Source organism: Argiope bruennichi, chromosome 3 (assembly GCF_947563725.1).
Source record: "Argiope bruennichi chromosome 3, qqArgBrue1.1, whole genome shotgun sequence".
Taxonomy (NCBI): Eukaryota; Metazoa; Arthropoda; class Arachnida; order Araneae; family Araneidae; genus Argiope; species Argiope bruennichi.
The window spans coordinates 56,985,667-57,006,143 of record NC_079153.1 but is presented as its reverse complement, the minus strand read 5'-3'; the positions used below and the strand labels follow the sequence as shown (position 1 = coordinate 57,006,143).

Sequence of the window (20,477 nt, the reverse complement as noted above, 5' to 3'; positions counted from 1 at the left end):
AAGCTTTTAGAACTCCTTGCCCCTTTTCCGTGTCAGGTGCATCCAGCTTGGCAGATTTTGTGCACACCGAGTCCACTTACATGGCGGTTCATCGGCAAAATCAGGTTTAGAGCTAAGAACACTAGGACTGCCAAGGCCAAGTAAACAGGCCACCAACAACCACGCCTGATATTAGTAAATGGATGTAATGCTTAATTTGCAGTATGTTGGTACAAAATGTGTGCAGTATGAAGTAGTTTCGTTAATTGAATTTTATGTTGATTGGTTGAGTAACTATATCTTCATTTCATTGTAAACCATTTGATATCATTTATTACCGGTATATTAATAACAAATAATAAATGACTTGGTCATTTTAAAAATAATAATGTTGTTACATGATAACTTGAAATTTGCGATCGTAGATTTAATTTTAATTTTCTTTTTTTTTTTAATATTTGAAGGTTTTTAATCGCCATACATTCTAATGAAATTATTTTCATGTAAAGCCTTCTTTGTCTATAAATTAAAACAAATTTGAAAGCATTTCACATGAAATGCGTATTTCGTTGGTTTTACGCAAAAGCGGAACAAGAATTTCCGTTTAATACAAACTTCCTGTTCAATTTACCGGATATTAAGATAGCAAAGGACAATACAGCGGAAAGAGATTCTCATTAGGAATGGGTTGAATCATTTATTTGTTGAAAAGGTGATAGGATGATTAATGTATTACCTCATAACTGAAACTGCTCGAAACAAAGAAGCAGATAATTTGTACCTTTTTATATTTCATACAAACATATCAATGGATATAGCTTTACATAACTTTATAGCCCAAAGAAGAATTTCTGTTCGGTTTTGGTAAGTTAAATTCAAATTGTTTCGATTAATTATTTATATGCAAATTTGTTTAGGGTGAGCATATAAATATATATATACTTCAAAATAATGTATTGACAAGATACTTAGCTTTATCCTGCCATTGTAGTATCTAAACGTTGTGTATTCGCTTAAGGAAAAAGTTCATAGACTGACGCTTTGTTCAAAAATATAGAAAATGTAATCACAGATGAAAGTGAGATGTGCCTTTATTTTTTCAATTACAAACAGAAGAAAAGCCAAATTTGGGAAAATTCAGTTAAGATATTTGTTTGGGCATTTTTGTCGCATATGCGTGCACCACTAAATGATTTTAGAAGAAAAATACTTTTAAAATTTTCATTTTTGCTATTACAAGTAAAAAAAAATTAATTAGAAATATTTTGCCGGTTAATGTTTCGTGTTTCCTCAACAAAAATGGCAATTTGGTAGCTATATTCTGTTTTCTAGTTTCCCGGACAATTTTAATAGCATGTATAAAATCTATGTTGCATGTTTGAACGATGAAAAATATACAAACATCGGAGCAATAAAAATGACGGAAATAATCAATACCATTTTATCAAAAATGTAAAAGATATTTTGAAAAGAAACGATCAGCTTCCTTTATCAATATTTCGTAACGGAATTTTTCTTCCTTTATTTTCGACAATGAAAGAATATCCCACGTTTAAATATTTGACGAAACAATGAAATGGTTTGAATTTTATTGCAACAATGAAATTTATTTTTGAAAATCGTTAAAATAAATATTTCTACAAAATTAATGAATTTCAGTTAAAATTTACAAGATAAATAAATTGATATCATTAAAAACAAACTTTTAATGTTAAAATGGTAAAATTAAAATCATGAGAGAATACCACAATTTCGTACAATTTTTAATTAACTGTTTAAAAAAGTTTAAGTTTTAAAAAAATTATCCGGGATGTTTATTGTTATCTCCTAAAGTATATCTATATCAAATTCAGTAGCTCAACATCAAAAATCTGTTCTATAGAACACCAATTTACAAATAGATACATATACGAACATTCATTTTTATTATTAGTAGAGATAACATAATTCAAAAATTCTTTTAGGACTTTTTCAAATCATAATTACTTATGAGGACGATTCCTTTTTGCATTCATACATGAGAGAATGCCGTATTTTATATAGAGCATTATTTTTCAAAATTACAAGACGTTATAAAACAAAATTTAATTTCACGAACGCTTCTATTTAGCGGATTTTAAAATATATTTTATTTCTTAATGAAATTTAGTTATAAGCAATTTATTCATTTCTCTATTATTCAAATAAACACAAACAGATTAAATTTTTTGTTTCTTTTTAACTTCGTAACAATCGAATAGTTATACTAAGCCTTTTAATTTTCCAAAATATTATTAAGAATAGAAAAATTCTGCTTCTAAAAACGATGAAAACTTAAAGGAAATAAAATTTTCTAAGAAATAACTTCAAGAGAAAAATAACTATAGAATTGCCATAATTAAATTTTATAAAGCATAGGAAATCAGAAAATTTATATTATCTAATTATAACTTGTTTGCATTAAAGACTAAAACTTTATTATTTTTTTTCATTCTTATACTTAAAAAAAGGAACACATTTTTATTAATATACTTAATTATATAAATAATCTAATCAAATTTCTAATTTTTAGTCTCTAATTTATTATTATTTATCTAAACTTAATGGAACATTGAAATCATTTCCCCTTAAATTCTTCAGCAGTAACAAAATTTGTTTAAAAACAAAAATTAATTAAATAGATCGGCAAACTAATACTTAAACTTTCAAGATTATGAGGTTGCGCATTATCATTGAGAGCACAAAGTGCAAAAAATTTCGAAATTATAGCATGTTATTAACTGAAGTTAAAGAAGAATCAATTACAGAGTTTTATCTTTACAAATATAAAACTAATAAACAAATAAATGTGTGTAAGAATTATTTAAAAGGAACATATATTTTTTTGCAATATTGTTTTCGCGCCTAATATATTCCTGCACAATGAGTCTAAAACTTCTGAAGGAAATAAATCTTCGAATAATTTTATCATTTACCTTTGCCAATAGTTCAAAATCTGTCCATTTATAATAATTCTGACATGAAAATCTATCCTAAAGATTTATGTCTCTTTCAAGTTAGCTGTGAAGATTATCGAATATTTTGATTTAATTAATGAAATTCTAATGGCCGGGAATACGAGTGGGAAGCATAACTTCTCACTTTAATGCACTCGATTTCATGGATGGAAATACATTCCTTTTTAAATATTTATGACTGAATTAAGGCTTTGTACTCAGAGGAGTTAAATTTATGTCCTTTTTTTAATTTATCCGTAAAGATTATCGAAAATTTTGATTTATTTAATGAAATTATAATGATTTGGAATCTGGGAAACATAGTTTCTTATTTAATTTTGGGGAATGTAATATATATTTTTATATCCTTTAAATATGCTTAATTCACTTAACTCCCTGTGTTCGGATTATTCAGATTTTATTTTCATTTAAAGAAACTAATGAGAAATATTGATTATCACAATTTTATCATAAAATTATAACGGCCTCTTTCTTTTAATTTGCTTTTTTTTTTGGTCAAAAATGAATTTTTTTAAATACTTTTGATTGAATTAACAATTTGTATTCACGATATTTATAAAAGTATTGGTTTATAAATGCTATGACCTTCAGAAAAAAATACATAAATACAAATAAATTATCAGTTAAATTTCCCTTTCCATTAAAAGAATAAATTCTATTGTCTTTAAACAATAAATCATATTTTAAAGACATATTTTAAACAATAAGACATATTTTAAAAGGACATTTTTTTTAATGTACTAAAAAATAAATTTATTTTATATACTTTCTACGTTTAAGTCCATATTTTATAATTTTTGTAATTAAAATATGGTATCTTTTAAAAAGTTTCCATTAGATGACATTACGTATAATGAAACGAAATTTCACTAAACCATTACATTTACCGATAAATATAAAAAATTTTATTATTATGTTAAAATATTAAAATATGTCAAAATTATTAAATATTATGTTAAAATATCAAAATATTTTATTGGTATGGAAAACACTACTTTATAAACTTTCAATCTCTACCAGCATAAAAAAAAGTTCAGTTACATAGTGTATGGTGAAATCAGTTTCTATGATTTCTTTTCATCGGCATATGCATTGATCCGCAAATGAAGACTATGAATTTTTACTAATCCGAAAATAATTCCGTAACTGGTGATCAGACAACTTCATTAAAATCGTATTATTCCGGATAATTTACAATCGTCATTTGTGAATTATTTTATTTAGAATAAAAATTAAGACTGAGGTGTGGCATCTCACCTTGTGAGAAAAATCGAGCTGACTTTTTAAAAACTTGATAACCCCCCCCCCTCCATCTCAGATGTACAAAAAATGTCAGGATTGCCATATTTAGAGAGAAATCTCAAAAAAAAAATGGAAACTGTGTGATAAATTAACTATATTGTTTGCATTATTCTCAAATTACCTCAACTGTCACAATTTTTGTTTGAAATAAGAGCATTCATATTATCCACAGGTTTCAAACATTAAGTCTAAATACATTGCAATTAAATCTCGTTTTTCTTTTTCCATATTTAGGAGATTTACGTAGAAGACCTGCCAACTGAATTCTCGAAATTTGTTTGGATGCAGCTGAAATAAATAATGACTTGGGCACAATGAGATGACAGAGTTATTTTTAAAATCTTAACATTTTAATCTTTATTGATTATATAGAAACTTTAATGCTTACTTCATGGCTGCCAAAGATGGAATAATGTCAATTTCACAATTTATCACATACTTCTTGGTGCAACTTTTGATGAATGAAGTTCTATCTTTTGTTCCTGAGCATCAAAAATCAGCTAGGATTGAAGTTAACGATGAAAATCAGATTGTGCTGGGTGGACTCTTCCCTGTGCATGCAGAAGGTACAAGCGAAGACAACAGGTGTGGCTCCATGCTGACCGAGAAAGGCATTCAACGTTTAGAAGCTATGTTATATGCGATTGATCAAATTAATAACAACTCAAGTTTTTGGAAAATCAAGATGGGTGCCGTGATATTAGATACATGCTCTTCAGAATCGTATGCCCTGGAACAATCTCTACAGTTTTTGCATTATTCTTGTGGGCCGAAAGCCAACATAAGCAGGAAGGTGACAGCAGTTGTTGGTGCTTCTAACAGCGTTGTATCTGCCTCTGTGGCAAATATATTCAGATTATTTCAGGTAAGCATTTTGAAATTAAGACGTTAATGAAAAAAAAACATATTATTTGAATGTAAAAACAGGATGATCATATTTATGTTCATATTTTTCAAGCCCTTAAAAGCTAAAGACCAGTTAGAGATTTAAGTTAACCATTTGGAGATTTGAAGATTTGCAAAAATTGTCGAGGAACGTATGTGATTAAATTGAGTTTATTAATTACCATAAAACCTAAATCAGATTTACAAGAATTAAATTAAATACCAGTGCGCATAAACACATTAAAAAATAAGAAATGGATATAAAAGACACAAGATATTTTATATATTCAGTTGGCATTATTGGGAAATATTTACGAACATGGTTTAGTTCTTTATGGAAAAAGGGTGTTTTTCCTTTATATTCAGAATTTGTTCACTTTTCTTTTTTGAATTTCATAGTTTTCATATTCTTTATTCAATAAAAATAACAAGTTCACACAAATTCATCATCGTGTGAAAATAAAAATTAAAAAAAAAACTTTTTGTAAACTAGGCCTTCTCAGATAAATAAAACAATACAAAAACTGATGTTATAGAGCAGAATGGATATTATAACAAATTTAGCAGAAAAACTTTTTTTAACATGTACTGTACGAGATTTTAAAAAATATATATTATTTTTCTCACTCTCACAAAACTGATATTTTTACAAATTCGAACTCTGAAAGATAAGGAGGTGATTTTTTTATTAATATCAAAGCAAATATTTCTTTCGGACTTACTAAAGGATTTGCAGAATCATGACATCTTAATCCATGTCATCTTTGGATATAAAGAACAATTACCCTCCTGACATGTTATAAACAACGTGATCGTATAGCTAATAAGTATTCATACATTATTCTACATGACAAGCAAAAAAGTGGTATTTATGTAGTGAATGTTCTTATTCTAAAGATTAAGAAAATAATGTTTTGCTAGGGAAGAAATTAATTTGTCTACATGATATAATTTTTGTCCATAATTTCATTAATATTAATCATTATAATTTCCTTATTTCTCATTAAATCAATTGTAACAAATATTAAAATACACAATAAATTTTATTATCTTATTTATATCTTATTTTATATTGATTTTTTGAACAATTTTAATTGTCAATTCGACTAATATTCCTTCTGTATTTTCTTATTTGAATATATTGATTCTTGATCAGATATCAGTTTTATTGCATCTCCGTAGGAAAATTCGTAGAATGTTGCCCCAGTTCCAATGAAATGCAAAATTTTAAATTAATAATATCAAAAAAAAATCTTTCGTCTTATTCTTGTGTCTGCGTGGGTGGGTGTTAATGTGCGTGTATGTGTATGCATGAGTACGGGTGGACAGACATGCCAGTACGCATTACACTGGATTTGCAAATCAGATATTCAAATTTAAAATATCTTATTTAAATAGACAAATTTAAATATTGGAATCACTTATTAAATCTACTTAATCAAAATCCTTATCAACAAATTATTAAAAGCGATTCGCAATTCAACATAAAATCTTGAGCCAATATATTAATCGTTAGTTAAATTATTTTCTGCAACAAAACCAATTATTATTTAAATCAGCCAGTCAACAATTAGATTGAACAGATTAAGAATATTGGTTTAGGGTTTGAAATCATTCTACAAAAAGAAGACTTTTTATTTTTCAAAGATCGAAGATTAATATTACAGAAGAAATTTAAACTTTGAGCTTCACATCAATAACAGAATATGTGCAAATTCTCTTATATAAGTTTTAACAAATGTAGCCATATTGAATTTAAAATTTGGTTTTAATAACTGGTGCAATTATTATTATTACATTACATATATGATATTATTTTTAATATCATCTCTATTTTAAATTCTCATAAGATGTTAGAAAGTTTTTTAATAAAGACAAAAAGTATTTCAATCATAAAGAAAACAACATTGAATATATTATGTGCCCAATTTTTGATAAACTCATCCAAATTTATTTTACTTTGTAGTGCACTACGTAATGTTTGCCATTCAAGAAAAGTGATCGAAAAGTTCTGACGTATGACATGAAATATTCAGTTTATGAGAAAAATGTTTTCTTTAAAATGTTGTCAAAATTATGAAAAAAATCGTTACTATTATAGAAAGAAATGTCTACCATTCAGGCAAATTATTATTTATATTTTACTGATTATTTTATCATTCGATTTTCTAACGCAGTATTTTTGTTTTAAAACAAAAATTGCTACAATATTTTAAAGGAAATAATTTCTTCTATTGATTTCAAGATCAATAAATGTCTTAAAATGCATAATATCATAATACAATAATAATAATATAATAAATTTAATAAAATGTAATAATTGTTCAAGAAATATTACTTTGCATGAATTCTGGCTAAATATCCTAAAGCTCATAAAAATTTAAAAAATGTAACATTCATTTGCATAAATTAGTTCTAATCAAGAACTTAAACAGTAGAAGAATAAGATTTATATTATTTTTAAACTAAAATGGGATTTTGCCACCAATTATTGAATTATTTGTCATCTAAAAAGGGCATTTAAAAATCATTCCATACAAATTTCCGAAAACAAATTTTTGAGTTTACCAATAATGCAATCTTTATCATAGACAGCATGCAATACTTTATCATAGAAATGCAAAGCTTTATTATCAATAGCAATACTTTATCATAGAAATACATATTTTTTAATATTTAAAAAGATATTTCCAAAACAATAAGGGAATTCTTTCTCAGATAAAAATGTGCAATTCAAAATTATTTCTTACACAATTCTGAATATAAATATCTGATTATAGGAATATTGAACACATCTAAAGTAATCTATTGAATTTAATTAATCTATTAATTATTTAATAAAAAATATACTTATTTTTACCAAATATACTTATAGTAGTTTCTTCTTCAGATATTTCTGATTCATGTGTAAAGGAAAAATAAAAAGCATATATTTGTTATTCAATAATTTTTTGTTGAACCCAAACGATAATGAATGTCAGCAAAATGAAAAATACTAAAATGTATAAAACAGAATGAAAAAAGCTATGAAAACAGAGTAAAAAAATCAATATTGATTTCGCATAATATCGTCTGCCGAATTACAGACAATAAGAATCGAAAAAAATAACTGAAGTGAAGACGTGTTAAGTAAAGGGAGAGAAGATTAAATTAGGAAGTTCACTGCAAACAAAGCTATAAAGATTTAAATTATATAAAAATAATTTTAGTAGTTCTTAAATACATAATTTGGCTCCTAGCCAAATCAACGAACCTTACTACTGTGCCACGTTTTTTGCCGCAGTTGAATCATGAATTTGTTTGAATCAGTGAAGAAGTCTTTGATCCCATCAGGAAAACTATTTAATAAGAATCCTTTTTATGAAATAATGATACTCATAAAATTTGAAAGATATAATGGAGTATAAAGATATAATAACAGAATATCGAAAAAAATTATTAATTTTTAATTTTTAAAATTCTTTTTGAAAATATTTTAAGACAAAAATAATGATTTTTTGAAAAATTTCTTAAAATTTAGCAGTATTAGAATTACAATTCAAATTTCTTTAATATGATAGCTTTTTTTTTTCCGTTTCAAACGGGACATTGATTTTTTTTCTATGCCATTACAAACAATGCTATAAGCAAATACGTATATAAGACCATCCAAGAGGATACAAAATATTAAATAAAACGTTTCTACAATAAATTTTACAGTTGGAGCTTCCGAGTATATTGAGTTATTATTACGACTATCTATTTACAAATTTATGGCTGAAAGTGCGGTAGATTTATCAGAATATTACAGTCACACGCATACTTGCACACAATCATTTCCTTGCATAAATATAGATTTATTGGTCCCATTCCATCAGGAATCTACCGTATATGGGATCATGATGCATTCTAAATCGTTTGGTGTTAAATTGTTCCATGTTGCTATGGTACTGATTTTTGAAAAGAAGTTGCTTTCTCAGGTGACATCCTTCCTCAATATCCAAACAAAATAAATTCAAAGGTTCATCCAAAAATAACAATGCATGTAGTTTTAAAATGGGACATTAACATAAGTAAAATAAATCTTAATTTCTGTAAGATCTGAAAGTTGCAAATTCTTTTTAGATTCCGCAAGTGTCTTATGCATCCACCAGTGAGGAATTAGATGATTTGCACAAATATCCATACTTCTTTCGAGTGGTTCCTTCCGACAGGTTTCAAGTTCAAGCCATCCTGGATATTCTTTTGGAATTCAAATGGACTTATGTATCCATGGTGGTTTCAAAAGGCGACTACGGTGAAAACGCAGCCCAATCACTGCAAGCCCTGATTCGAACTTCAGCAAATGATGGTAAGCACTTTTACAATGTTTAGAGATGCTTTCCTAATTCATCTGTTCATTAATTGCAATGCTATTGAAGTTTAATTACACCTTACCAATTTTTCTTTAGATTGAGATATTGCCGTATTTAAAATATAAGATCGATTCTTAACACGTTATTAAAATTAGTGTTGACATTATTTAATTCAAAGAGAAGCAAAAATTCAGTGAAATTTTTACGTGTGGGGAGATTTTAATTAGCTGATTTGATGTACAAAACAGTGACAATATTATACCCTTAAGCAAAATTTGTGCTGGTTCTCTAGAAAAAGTATTTTTAAACATCAAATTGTAAAAGACATTGTTCTGTTTATTGTACATTATGAACGTCCATTACGGAATCAAATCCCATTACATCACATTGGTATTTAAAACATAATCATGTAGGTAACCGCATGTCACCTTATGGCCACAATGCAATTTCACTTTCTGATGCCTTATGTAAACTGCTGAAGAAAAAAAAAAGAGCTCTATTAGCTTTCAACAGTGGAAGAAAATCGTGTGACTAAATGTTTGAAAAAACAATGAAAATGGTTTGAATTTCATTGCATCAACGAAAACTATTAGTGAAAGTTATGCAAAAAAATATTTTTTTAAATTATGAAAACTCAAGAAAAAAAGCAGTTATATCATCAAAGACGTAATTTTTTAACTTTAACTTGATGTGAAAACCTTTTTTGTGCGATAATATTTTCGGAAGTTATTACGAAAAAAAGTCGAAATTTTGCTTAATTTTTAATTAATTAAAAAAATTTTTAATCGCGCCAAAGTGTACTTTTTATGCCAAGTATGTATATGGCAAATTTAATAGATCTGTATCAAACAGTCTGGCTTTTAGAGCCCCCAATACACACACATTTTCCAACATTATTAATAGGGATTAAGATAAACATTTCTGGTCTCTAAACCCCAAATTAAAATTTCTTTTACATGACTTCTGCAAATTTTTACTTCATTTCGTTTTCATTTATATGAACTGTCACACTGAATGATAATCAACCTTTTGCTGCATTTAACCCTAAATTTATATAAATCTAAGAATTTGGTGATAAAATCTTATATCCAAATTTAATCTATCCAGCTCGTTTTATATTTAAGTTACCATGTTTACTTACATATTGATAAGCAAATAGAATTCTCATTGACAAATGTCATGTACGATTTCATAAAAACTACAATTCTAGTGTAAAGACTACATATCAAATATTATCCGCTTAAATTGCTGTAATTTTGAATTATCATGATCAAAAATAAATTCCAAAATGTTTTATTGGATTTGGAGAGATTGTAAACGATAAAATTCATCAAACTATCGGGGCCAAAGTTTCGTACTACTGTCTCTTTGTATTCGTCATAGCAGGCCGCGAAGGCCTGGTGATAAGATCTCGGCTTCGGAGCCAGAAGGCTTCAGGTTCGAGACCCGATTCCACCGAAGAACAATCATGCAAGCGGGCCTTGTGCATGTTAAATCCGTCGGGGCCGAAAGTCCTACTTTTGGTGTAGTGTGGAAGTTTGGAGAGAGAGTGCCAGCTCAAGTGTCGTTCTCGTCATCTGGCCGCGGTTCAAAATTACCATGGTTGTCCAACAATAGACTATTCCGTCCCAAAATAGCTCTATTGTTGCCTTAAAACGGAACGTTAATGTAATTAACCCTTTAAAGGGCCATTTTTTTCTAGTCATATTACGTTAAAATATTTTTAGGCTTGAAATGAGAATAAGAAAAGAGATTCATTTAGCTTAAAAGATAAATTTAATTTGATTAATTAATAAATTTGGTTAATTAATAATTAAGTATCAAATCAAGACACATCATTTTGTTTGAGATAAAGAACTAAAGCATCTAAGTTTCTGTCTTTCTAAAAAAATTTGCCAGAATTTATGCCAACCTACTTAAATTCATACAAAGATTGATAAATTTGGTGGGAAGCATACTTCCCACGACCTAGAAAGGGTATTATAAACTAAACTTATAAATAAATTCATCATAATATTAACTAAAAGTACAAGTTAAGATCTGTAAAATAGAGTAGAAATTCAAAATAACTAATCACTGAAACCAAAATAAAAATCATAAAGGAACATTTGCATTATTTACCATATTTAAAATCATAGATATAAAAAAATATATTTAAACTTTTTTAACTTTTATTCATAATAGTTACATTTCTGTATCCCAATATTCCTTTTCAAAAAAAGATTGGGGTTACGTGCCTAAAATAATCTCTCTATTTTTTTTTTTTTTTTTTTCAGAAATTTGTTTTGCAGTAGAAGAAATATTGCCTAGAAATGCTACACAGGAAAATTATGATTCAGTTGTGAGGCGCCTAAATCGTTTTGAAAAAGCAAAAGTTGTGATTGTGTTTCTAAATGAAGATAAAATCAGGTACCCGTTGCTTCAGTTAATACATTTCAGAAAATGAATTTGGTTTTAAAATTTCAAGTTATTTTTTATTTCTTCATTCAGTAAAAAATATACTAATTTCCGTAAGTGATTATTTCTTAATTAAAAGAATGTTGGTTTTATATACTCATAGTATTAAATTCATTTTCTAACTTCATATTTTAGGGATTTTTACATAAACCATTTTTTCATAACCATATTTTATTGAGCAGTAAGAAGTTTTATTATATAATTATAATAATTACATTAATTATAATAATAGGAAAAAAACGAAAAGAAATTTTTTTAAAGTAAAAAGTAGAAGTTTATTTAAAGTAAAAAGTTATATTATATAATTATAATAATTACGTTAATTATCGTAATATGAAAAAAAGGAAAAGAAATTTTTTTTAAATATTGCATTTCTGCAAATACTAGTTCACGAAAAATGTAATCTATCTTAAACTTATCGTATATTAATTACAGTTCTAAATATAAAGTGCATAATATTTTGCTACTGTTCATTCTCATTTAGTATAAATCAGGGCCGTGGCGATCTAGTAGTAAAGTTTCGGTTTCTGAAACTTGGGCTTCAGGTTCGAAACCCGATTAAACCGAAGAATCGTCGTGTAAGAGAGTCTGGTACAAGTTAAATCCATCGAGGCAGAACGTACTACCGCTGGCGTGGTGCAGAAATTAGGAGAGGTGGTACCATCACAGATGTCATCCTTGTCATCAGACAGCGATTCAAAATTAGGAAGTCCGTCATAAAATAGCCGTAGTATTACTTTAAAATGGAACATTAAAGTTACTGAGTTCAACTCAAAATGGTTTAACTGATTGAATTTTTGAACACTATTTTTTTTTCCCTGATGAACTTATGTGTTTTGTTGCTTTTTTTTTCCCCCTTATAGTGAACTTTTCGAGGCATGTGAAAGATGTGAAATACCACCTGGTCGTTTCCTCTGGATTGGAAGCGACGGCTGGGGTACAAAGGAAAGAGTAGTTCAAGGACATGAAAAAATGGTCGAAGGGTCACTTACTATTTTGCCCAAAAGATATCCTCTAGAAGGTAAGAAATGACCAGAAGATTACTTTTTGCCACTATTCATTTGTAAATGCAACATATAGAACTTCCACTCTTATGGTGGCCCAATAAGTAATTTGGTTTGTTGGTTTAAAACCAAGTGAGATGTACATATAATTCCAATTAGAAAGATGCTTAAATTAATGGAAAAAATTACATTAAATTGTTATTGTTTTAGATTAAAACTGAATGAGCTATACCTGTTCAACCTAACTAAATGCGAGCCATAAACAATTTATCTTAAGGAAAAAATTTAAAATGTAACACAACATTGTATAATTTCAGTTTACAAATGATCCCTTAAAATCTCTTTCGAGACCATGAATTTACCTGTACATCTTCTCAAAAACTGTGGTTTTAAATGTTTCATGACTCTGGAAGTTTTAGTTGCAAAATAAAGGAGAGGTGCTGTGTTTAAAATGTTATAGTGTCACTTATATTTTACTAAATAGGATTGATTAGTCCAACGGCTTTTATAAAAAGTTAGAATGTTTCAGAAATGCATTTATTACCTCAAATATTACGAAATATAATTATTCTTCAACATTTCAAACGTTTTTCAAATAAATCTTGAATAGAACGTTTTCCACTAATGGAACGAAGTTTGTAAAATACGCTTAAAATACTAAATTCTATAAAACTTTTTAATTTTATACTTTATTCTTTAATTAAAGAAATTTCAAAATTGAATTGAAATCATACTTTTAATCTTTATACAAACATTATGACATATTTAAATGAATGGATTTATGAATATTAAGCTATAATAACAAAATTCTTATAAATAGAAGTTTGTCATTACAATAGCAGCAGCTATGAACTAATATATACATCAATGTTCAAGGGGTTTTTTTTAGGGAAATTGTGATGAAAGTACAGCTGTAAGGCTGAAATTAATGAGACTAAAAAAAAATCTTTGAATATGATATAAAGCTCCTTAAATTTCAAACCTATAATCCGAAACATAAAAGTATGACAACAGTTTGGGCCTCTTTCGTCTGTCTAATCTTTGTCTATCTTGATTGCATCAATCGTTGTATTCTGTAAGTAAGATTTTCATATCACACGTAAAAAGAAAGTCAATCCTAAAAAGATTAGGATGTTAACAAGAGCGAAAAATAAAGATTCTGCTTGGAAATTTACTCCAAAGCGAATTTTTATCATTGCTCGGAGCAGCAGAAAAAGCACGCTAATTAAAGATTCCATAAAAGAATAAATATGCTCCTAAATTCATTACATTAATAAAAAAAGCGTTTTTACAAATTATTTTTTAAATTAATGATGAATTACATTACTGGAAAATAAAACTGTTATAACTATACAATCCTTTTTTTTTTTTTTTTTTGAATTTTAGATTGGTGTAATAACAATTTTTGTTATTGTTCAAAGTTATTGAGGAAAACATTTTGATTGATTAAAAATCAAAGCAAAATTGTGAATCAAATTCAATTTTTACTTTTAAATCAAATCTTTCTTAGTTATCACCTATTACTAACAAAGTTCCGAAGGATTTCTTAACTTTACATAGACTCAGTGACTTTACCTGTACGCATTATATTCTTCGCGCCATGGGCATGATTATTACATTTCGCTGTCATAGAAAATATTCCAATCTAAAATCATTTTCATCTTAAAAATATGGTTCGATCCGATAATGCCATAAGATATTGGAAAACCGAACCAAAAAATTTGAAGAAACTGCATTGTAAAATATCCAACTTGTCAAAGGGCAAAAGCACATCGATAACTAATTATTGAAGATTTTACTATATCAAAACTTCCAATTTTTAGCAGCAACTTGTTAATATCACAATAAGTAAATCTATATGCCAGTGCATTTCGTAGGATCTGAGAACACAAATGATGAGATGTGTAATAAAATGGTTGTAACTTTTGACGCAAACAAAGGAAGATTTAATATTGCATGTCTTAGGTAGCATATCCTGTTGTACAATGTTATACAATATTGTGCGATATTATATCGTAACATTTAATATTCAACAATATTGTAAATATTGTTTAATGTCATACAATATTTTATAATATATGTGTGCTACTAGGGATGTAAAATATCACAGGTAATCAACAACAGGCAACTTTTGACACAATGCTCATCAAATGATAATAAATTTGCGACCTGGGGACCTACTGAGCAACATAACATTACTGATTCAAATATTCAATGCTGCTTTTTGTAAAATAAATGTGCTTTTCAACCTATCATTATCTTTTTTTTTTTTTTTTTTTTTTTTTTTTGCATATAGCTAATAAAGTGCATTATATTGAATGAATTTATAACTTTTTATTGTAAAATTGGCAATTAGATAAATCCTTGAATTAAATTTCAACTTTAATCCTTTTGTTATTGAATGAGTTAACTTATTTTTGTGCTCATTTTGTATTTGCAAATTATTTTTCGAAGATTATTTAAACATTAACTGATTTATTATAAAATGTTAATAAATGGAACACATGCTTTCATTTCTTTATCAAAAGTAAGCATTAACTCATTTTTGTGACAGCACTTAATATAGTCAATTGATTGCTTGCAAAAACGATGAAGAAATTTTGTCTCCACTGAATTGTAGACTCTCTTAAAAACTAAACAAATTAATAAATATTTATAAAAAAAATATGTTAAATTAACTAAAAAATTGCTATATTAATTGATCTCAGAAGACATAATCGACAGCTATTTAATGATGATAAAAATGCAGCTATTTCATCTATTTAATTTTCGGGAAGAATATTTCAATGGCCAAAGTAAAAATGTATTCTCTTGTCATCTCATTAAAAGAATTGTAGGAGTTTGAAATCAAAAGTAATTGCACTTTTCTTCAAACTACAAAAATAGGAACACTCATCTGTATCCAATAATGATGGTGAAAACAACATTTGTTACCCTCCAGTTTCTAAAAGTACCTCATTATTTTTATTTAATTATGATTCAAATAATCATAAGCATTTCCTTAAAGTGTAGAAAGTGAAATTGTTTAAAGAAACAGAACGTTACAATTCTATGATGCAGAATTTCTTTTTTTTTTTTTAATTATCTTTCAAAGACTTTTCTTTACGTTCAAAATAAACACCATTATTAACCAAGAAAAACTCATTACTTCTAAATAATGTTTAGAACTTTACAGAAAAAACTATTTGTTGTTTCTTCTAAATTTATTATCGCAAAGCCAGAAGTCTATTATGAATCGGGCTTCAAATCCTCGGTCAGTGTGTGTGTTTTTAACATTTTTTAAATGTGTAAATTATCTGATGTGTCCTAAAAAATTTTTAATGTCTTCTTCTTCTTCATCTTCAACTTGCATAACTTTGCACATTAAAAGTACACAGGTGTAATCTAAAAACTACAATTTCCCAGATATTTGATTATCAATTTTCCCAGCTCTTACTATTATTATACGTATATCAACCACCTCTAGGAACCAACTAGTTCTTAGTAAATGATTATTGCTTTAGTTTTGATAAATATTTCATTTAATGATCTTAATGCCTTCCACTATAAAGTATTTTTGTTCAAATTCATATAGAGTGTAGCTCTACTATTTTAGAAGTTTTACAACGCTTTATTCATTGCGCATATGCATCTCCGTAATTTTGTATCATGTCATCTAAAATATAAAATATGTAATGAATGAAATATGAAATATTTGTAAAGGAAGTGATTAAATTTCAAGTAATGCAATAACTTTCTTGCTGGAGCTAAACATACTCATTAAAAGTGTACGTTTGAGAAGTATAATCGTTTTTCGCAATGAAGTTTTGTCTGTGCTACAGAATATGCTTCATAATTTGGGTTATATCTCAAACAATTGTTCAATTAAAATTTATTTTATTCAACACTCGTTAGTATACTACAATCAAAAACACCAAAATAAAATACAGGGTGCAGCAAAAAAACTCGTACAAAGTTATTGCATCATAGAATAGAAGTTAACTAATTTCGTTTTAATTTATGTCCATTTCTTTTTATCTGCCGGTTCAATTATAAAATATTTTATAATATATCTCTTAATTTACGTATTATTTAATGGCTTTTTTTATAATGTCAAGTAAAAGATCTGTCATTTTAGAATAATTTAAACAAGGAAAGAACTCGTTCATTTGCTTAATGTGCCTCGGCAAACAGTGTCTGACAAAATCTGTCGTCTCAAAGAGCTTGGCAATGATGATCAACGTTTAGGAAGTGAACGAAAATGTACGTGAACACTTTAAATAACTGTAAGACCACCAAAAAGCAAGTTCAACGAAATCGGAGGGTTCCCATGAAAAAGATCGTTCTTGAAATGGGAATAAGTGAACGATCAGGGCGGCGAATGGCAAAAACAGAACTTGGACTGAAGCCTTACAAATTCCAAAAAAATTTAGTTTCTCACTGAAGAAATTAAACTCGTAGGGCTCCAAAGATGCCGAAAACTTCTGGGACGGGCCGCAAGTCAGCGCTGGGAGAGATTCCTTTTCACTGATGAGAAGCTCTTTAGCGTCCAACAAGCTCATAACTTCCAAAACCATAGAATCTGCTTTGTAGATGCTCCAAGTACCTCGTATACAAGAGACTAAAAAGGACATTAATCCAGTTAAACTAAATAAAACTGAATCTCTCGTGTTATATAAATTTCATTTCCTTACTGCATGTGTTAGCAGTCCTGCATTATCACGAATCTGATCAATCCTAAAGGTGAATACAACAGCACATTTTGCAATCAAAAAAAAGGAAGGAAATTTTATCATAAAAATATGTATTATCATATCAAGTGTAAATTAGCTTTCCACATCTTCAGCATAATCTATAAATAACAAAAAACGATGGAGAAATCACACATCATTTTAAACCAGCCTCAGTAGTCTCCCTGTTACTTCCTTGCATATAATTATAGCTCTCCGATCACCGCTAAGATTGTGGACCTTGTACAAAGTTATGAATGTCACTAGTCCTCAAATTTATATTTCAGAAAACTGCATTCCGTGCTACATAATATAGTAATCTCATGAAAGTGGATGGAGCGCATCAACTATAGATATATTTTAAAATTTATCATTTATTTCTTTAAGTATCCTCTTACGTTATATGAAATCGCTTTCTTGTAAGGACTTTTTATAAGCTTTCGTTTTTGCAGACTTTACATCTAACCGGAAAGGCTGGTTTGTTGTGGATTTTTTCAAGCCATCTCATAATAAAAATCAGTTCAAATCAATGCCAATTTTCATATACTTTTCTGATAATTATGGTAATTTGTAATTATTATGCATAGTACAAGTCGGTTCAAATGTCAACTTTGATAAACTTTTCTGAATAATTTAATGGCAATTGAAATATCCCAAAAAAAAATTTGATTTCCGGTACTGATTTATTTAACAATGACTACAGTTGACGAAGGCTCGGATAACTCAGACATTACTATATATTACAAACTATTATTTTATTGTAGTAATAAATAATAAATTAAACCATCACTTTACTAAAAGAGAAACTTCAAAGTGCAATTGAATTAAAGAGAATAAAATATTAATAGATTGTTTTTTGGATATAGAAACCATTGGCTAAACACAAAAACATTTCCTGACATGCTTCATTCATTTTTTTTTTTTTTTTGTTAAAAGAGATTCGAAAAAAATCATATTTTCCCTCCCTTTAACTGCTTTTTAATAGTTAAGGAATATGGTTATTTAAATAAAGCAATGCATTTGAATTTTTTGCAAATACTTTGAATTTATTCTCAGGCAATGTCATTGTAGAACACTTGGAGGTTGTTTATTTTTTAACATTTAAAAAAGAATCATTATATTAATCAAGAATCAGCTATTATTTTGTAAGTACCTCCACTTTCGAGAGACTTTTTTAGAAATAAAAGGTTAGAAAAACTTGATTCGATCTTTTTTATAAAGCTTTTAATGTTGCAATGAATTAAAATAAAGAAATATTCAAAAAGTTAATAAAATTAAAAAAACGATGAATTTAAAAAAAATCTGAGAATGAAAATGCACTTTCTTTGAAATTAAATATGAATAGACTGTTTTTAGTATGTTATTAATATTCTATTTAACATATAAAATCTATTTTTGCCTTATTGAAAAATAATTCTACCAAAGAAATGTATTCACTTAAAAGCATTTTTTATATTTATACAACTAAAATTTCAATAGTTATTACTGCCTTACTTTAAAACGATAAAAAAAATTATATTAAACTCACTCTATAATAAGAATATATTTTTGCAACTCTGGATTCCAATAACGTAAATTTCTATAAAAAGCGATACAAAAAAAAATTTAATTTTCATCAGCTTACTTTTATTTTTTAAAGCCATTAATAATGATAACAGAGGAAAAAAATATTTTCAAATTATTAATGAGATATTCACAAATTCATGCTAAATTAATGTCTTAATCGAAGTCACCGTAGGAATAACGGAACAATAAATAATTTAACATACTACTTCTCTGCTATTACTATCTTCTTCATTTTTTGTCTAAGTAAATAAGTAATTTAATGTAAATGCAACATTTTTAACGACTGAGGGCGTTGCATTCTGATTTAATTATATTTTTTAACAGAAAATATCTTCTCAATATTGGTTTGTTTGATATGTATTACGTTATACCAGATCTTACAGCATTAAGAATAATATTTCTTTCTTTATTATTATAACATTTTTCTTTATTCCGAGGCTTCACTTCTTATTTTAAATAAATATGAATTTGATATCTTATATCAAATAAAAAATATTTCAACCATGTTAAATCCAAAATAATATTCTTTATGACTGCTATATTATCCTTACTCAGTCGTAGTAATCGTTAATATACTTGGGATCCCTTCTTCATAAAAAAAATGTTAATGAAGAAATGAACTCAAAATGTGTTTTTTTTACATATTTCTTCAACGGAAAAGATAATGTAGCAAAGTGTAATGAAATCAGCACATAGTACCGAATAAACACAACACAAGAATATATAATAAATGTAATGTCTAGGATTGTAAAGATTTATAATCAGTAATGGGTATAGATTCTTTTTACATTTTTTTTTCACATTTCATGTATTTGGAGTATATCATCTCATGTAATTGAGATTATAATTTAAGATCATTCTAAAAGCTCACAAAACTTCAATAGTGATTTTGTTCTTTAATAAATTTCCAACAATTTTTTACAAGTAATATTTCTCCGAACTTTCTCTAGTTTATTTTCCTAATGGAAGTTCCATTTCACTTCACTTGTTTCAGTTCTTATGAAAATATTTGGAATTATTCGAAATACACATTCCATAAAGTGATGGAAACTTATTTATCTTTGATTTTGTTTTATGGTCCTACAGTTTTTATGGTTTACTGTTTACAGTCCTGCACTTTTTTCTATTAATTACTATTTTATTATCTTTATTCCGAAAATTAAAGTAATAACAAAATCGAAATTTAGTCTTTGGTTTGTGAACGCACACACAAAAAAAAATAATGTTCGTAGAGTTCATAAATAT

At 27.3% G+C, this 20,477-nt stretch overlaps 1 protein-coding gene across 2 annotated transcripts in view; it reads left to right on the top strand.

The window, feature by feature from the left end:
- The first annotated feature begins 680 nt into the window (after positions 1–680).
- The window catches only part of LOC129963906 (metabotropic glutamate receptor 3-like), a 37,578-nt gene continuing 17,781 nt past the window's right edge, over positions 681–20,477 (top strand). For both annotated transcript variants that reach the window (XM_056078496.1, XM_056078495.1), the window contains exons 1-5: positions 681–843; positions 4,512–5,142; positions 9,267–9,492; positions 11,773–11,905; positions 12,817–12,974. In XM_056078496.1, the coding sequence (XP_055934471.1) occupies positions 4,669–5,142; positions 9,267–9,492; positions 11,773–11,905; positions 12,817–12,974 (991 nt within the window). In that variant the 5' untranslated portion in view covers positions 681–843; positions 4,512–4,668. The remainder of the gene's footprint in view (positions 844–4,511; positions 5,143–9,266; positions 9,493–11,772; positions 11,906–12,816; positions 12,975–20,477) is intronic.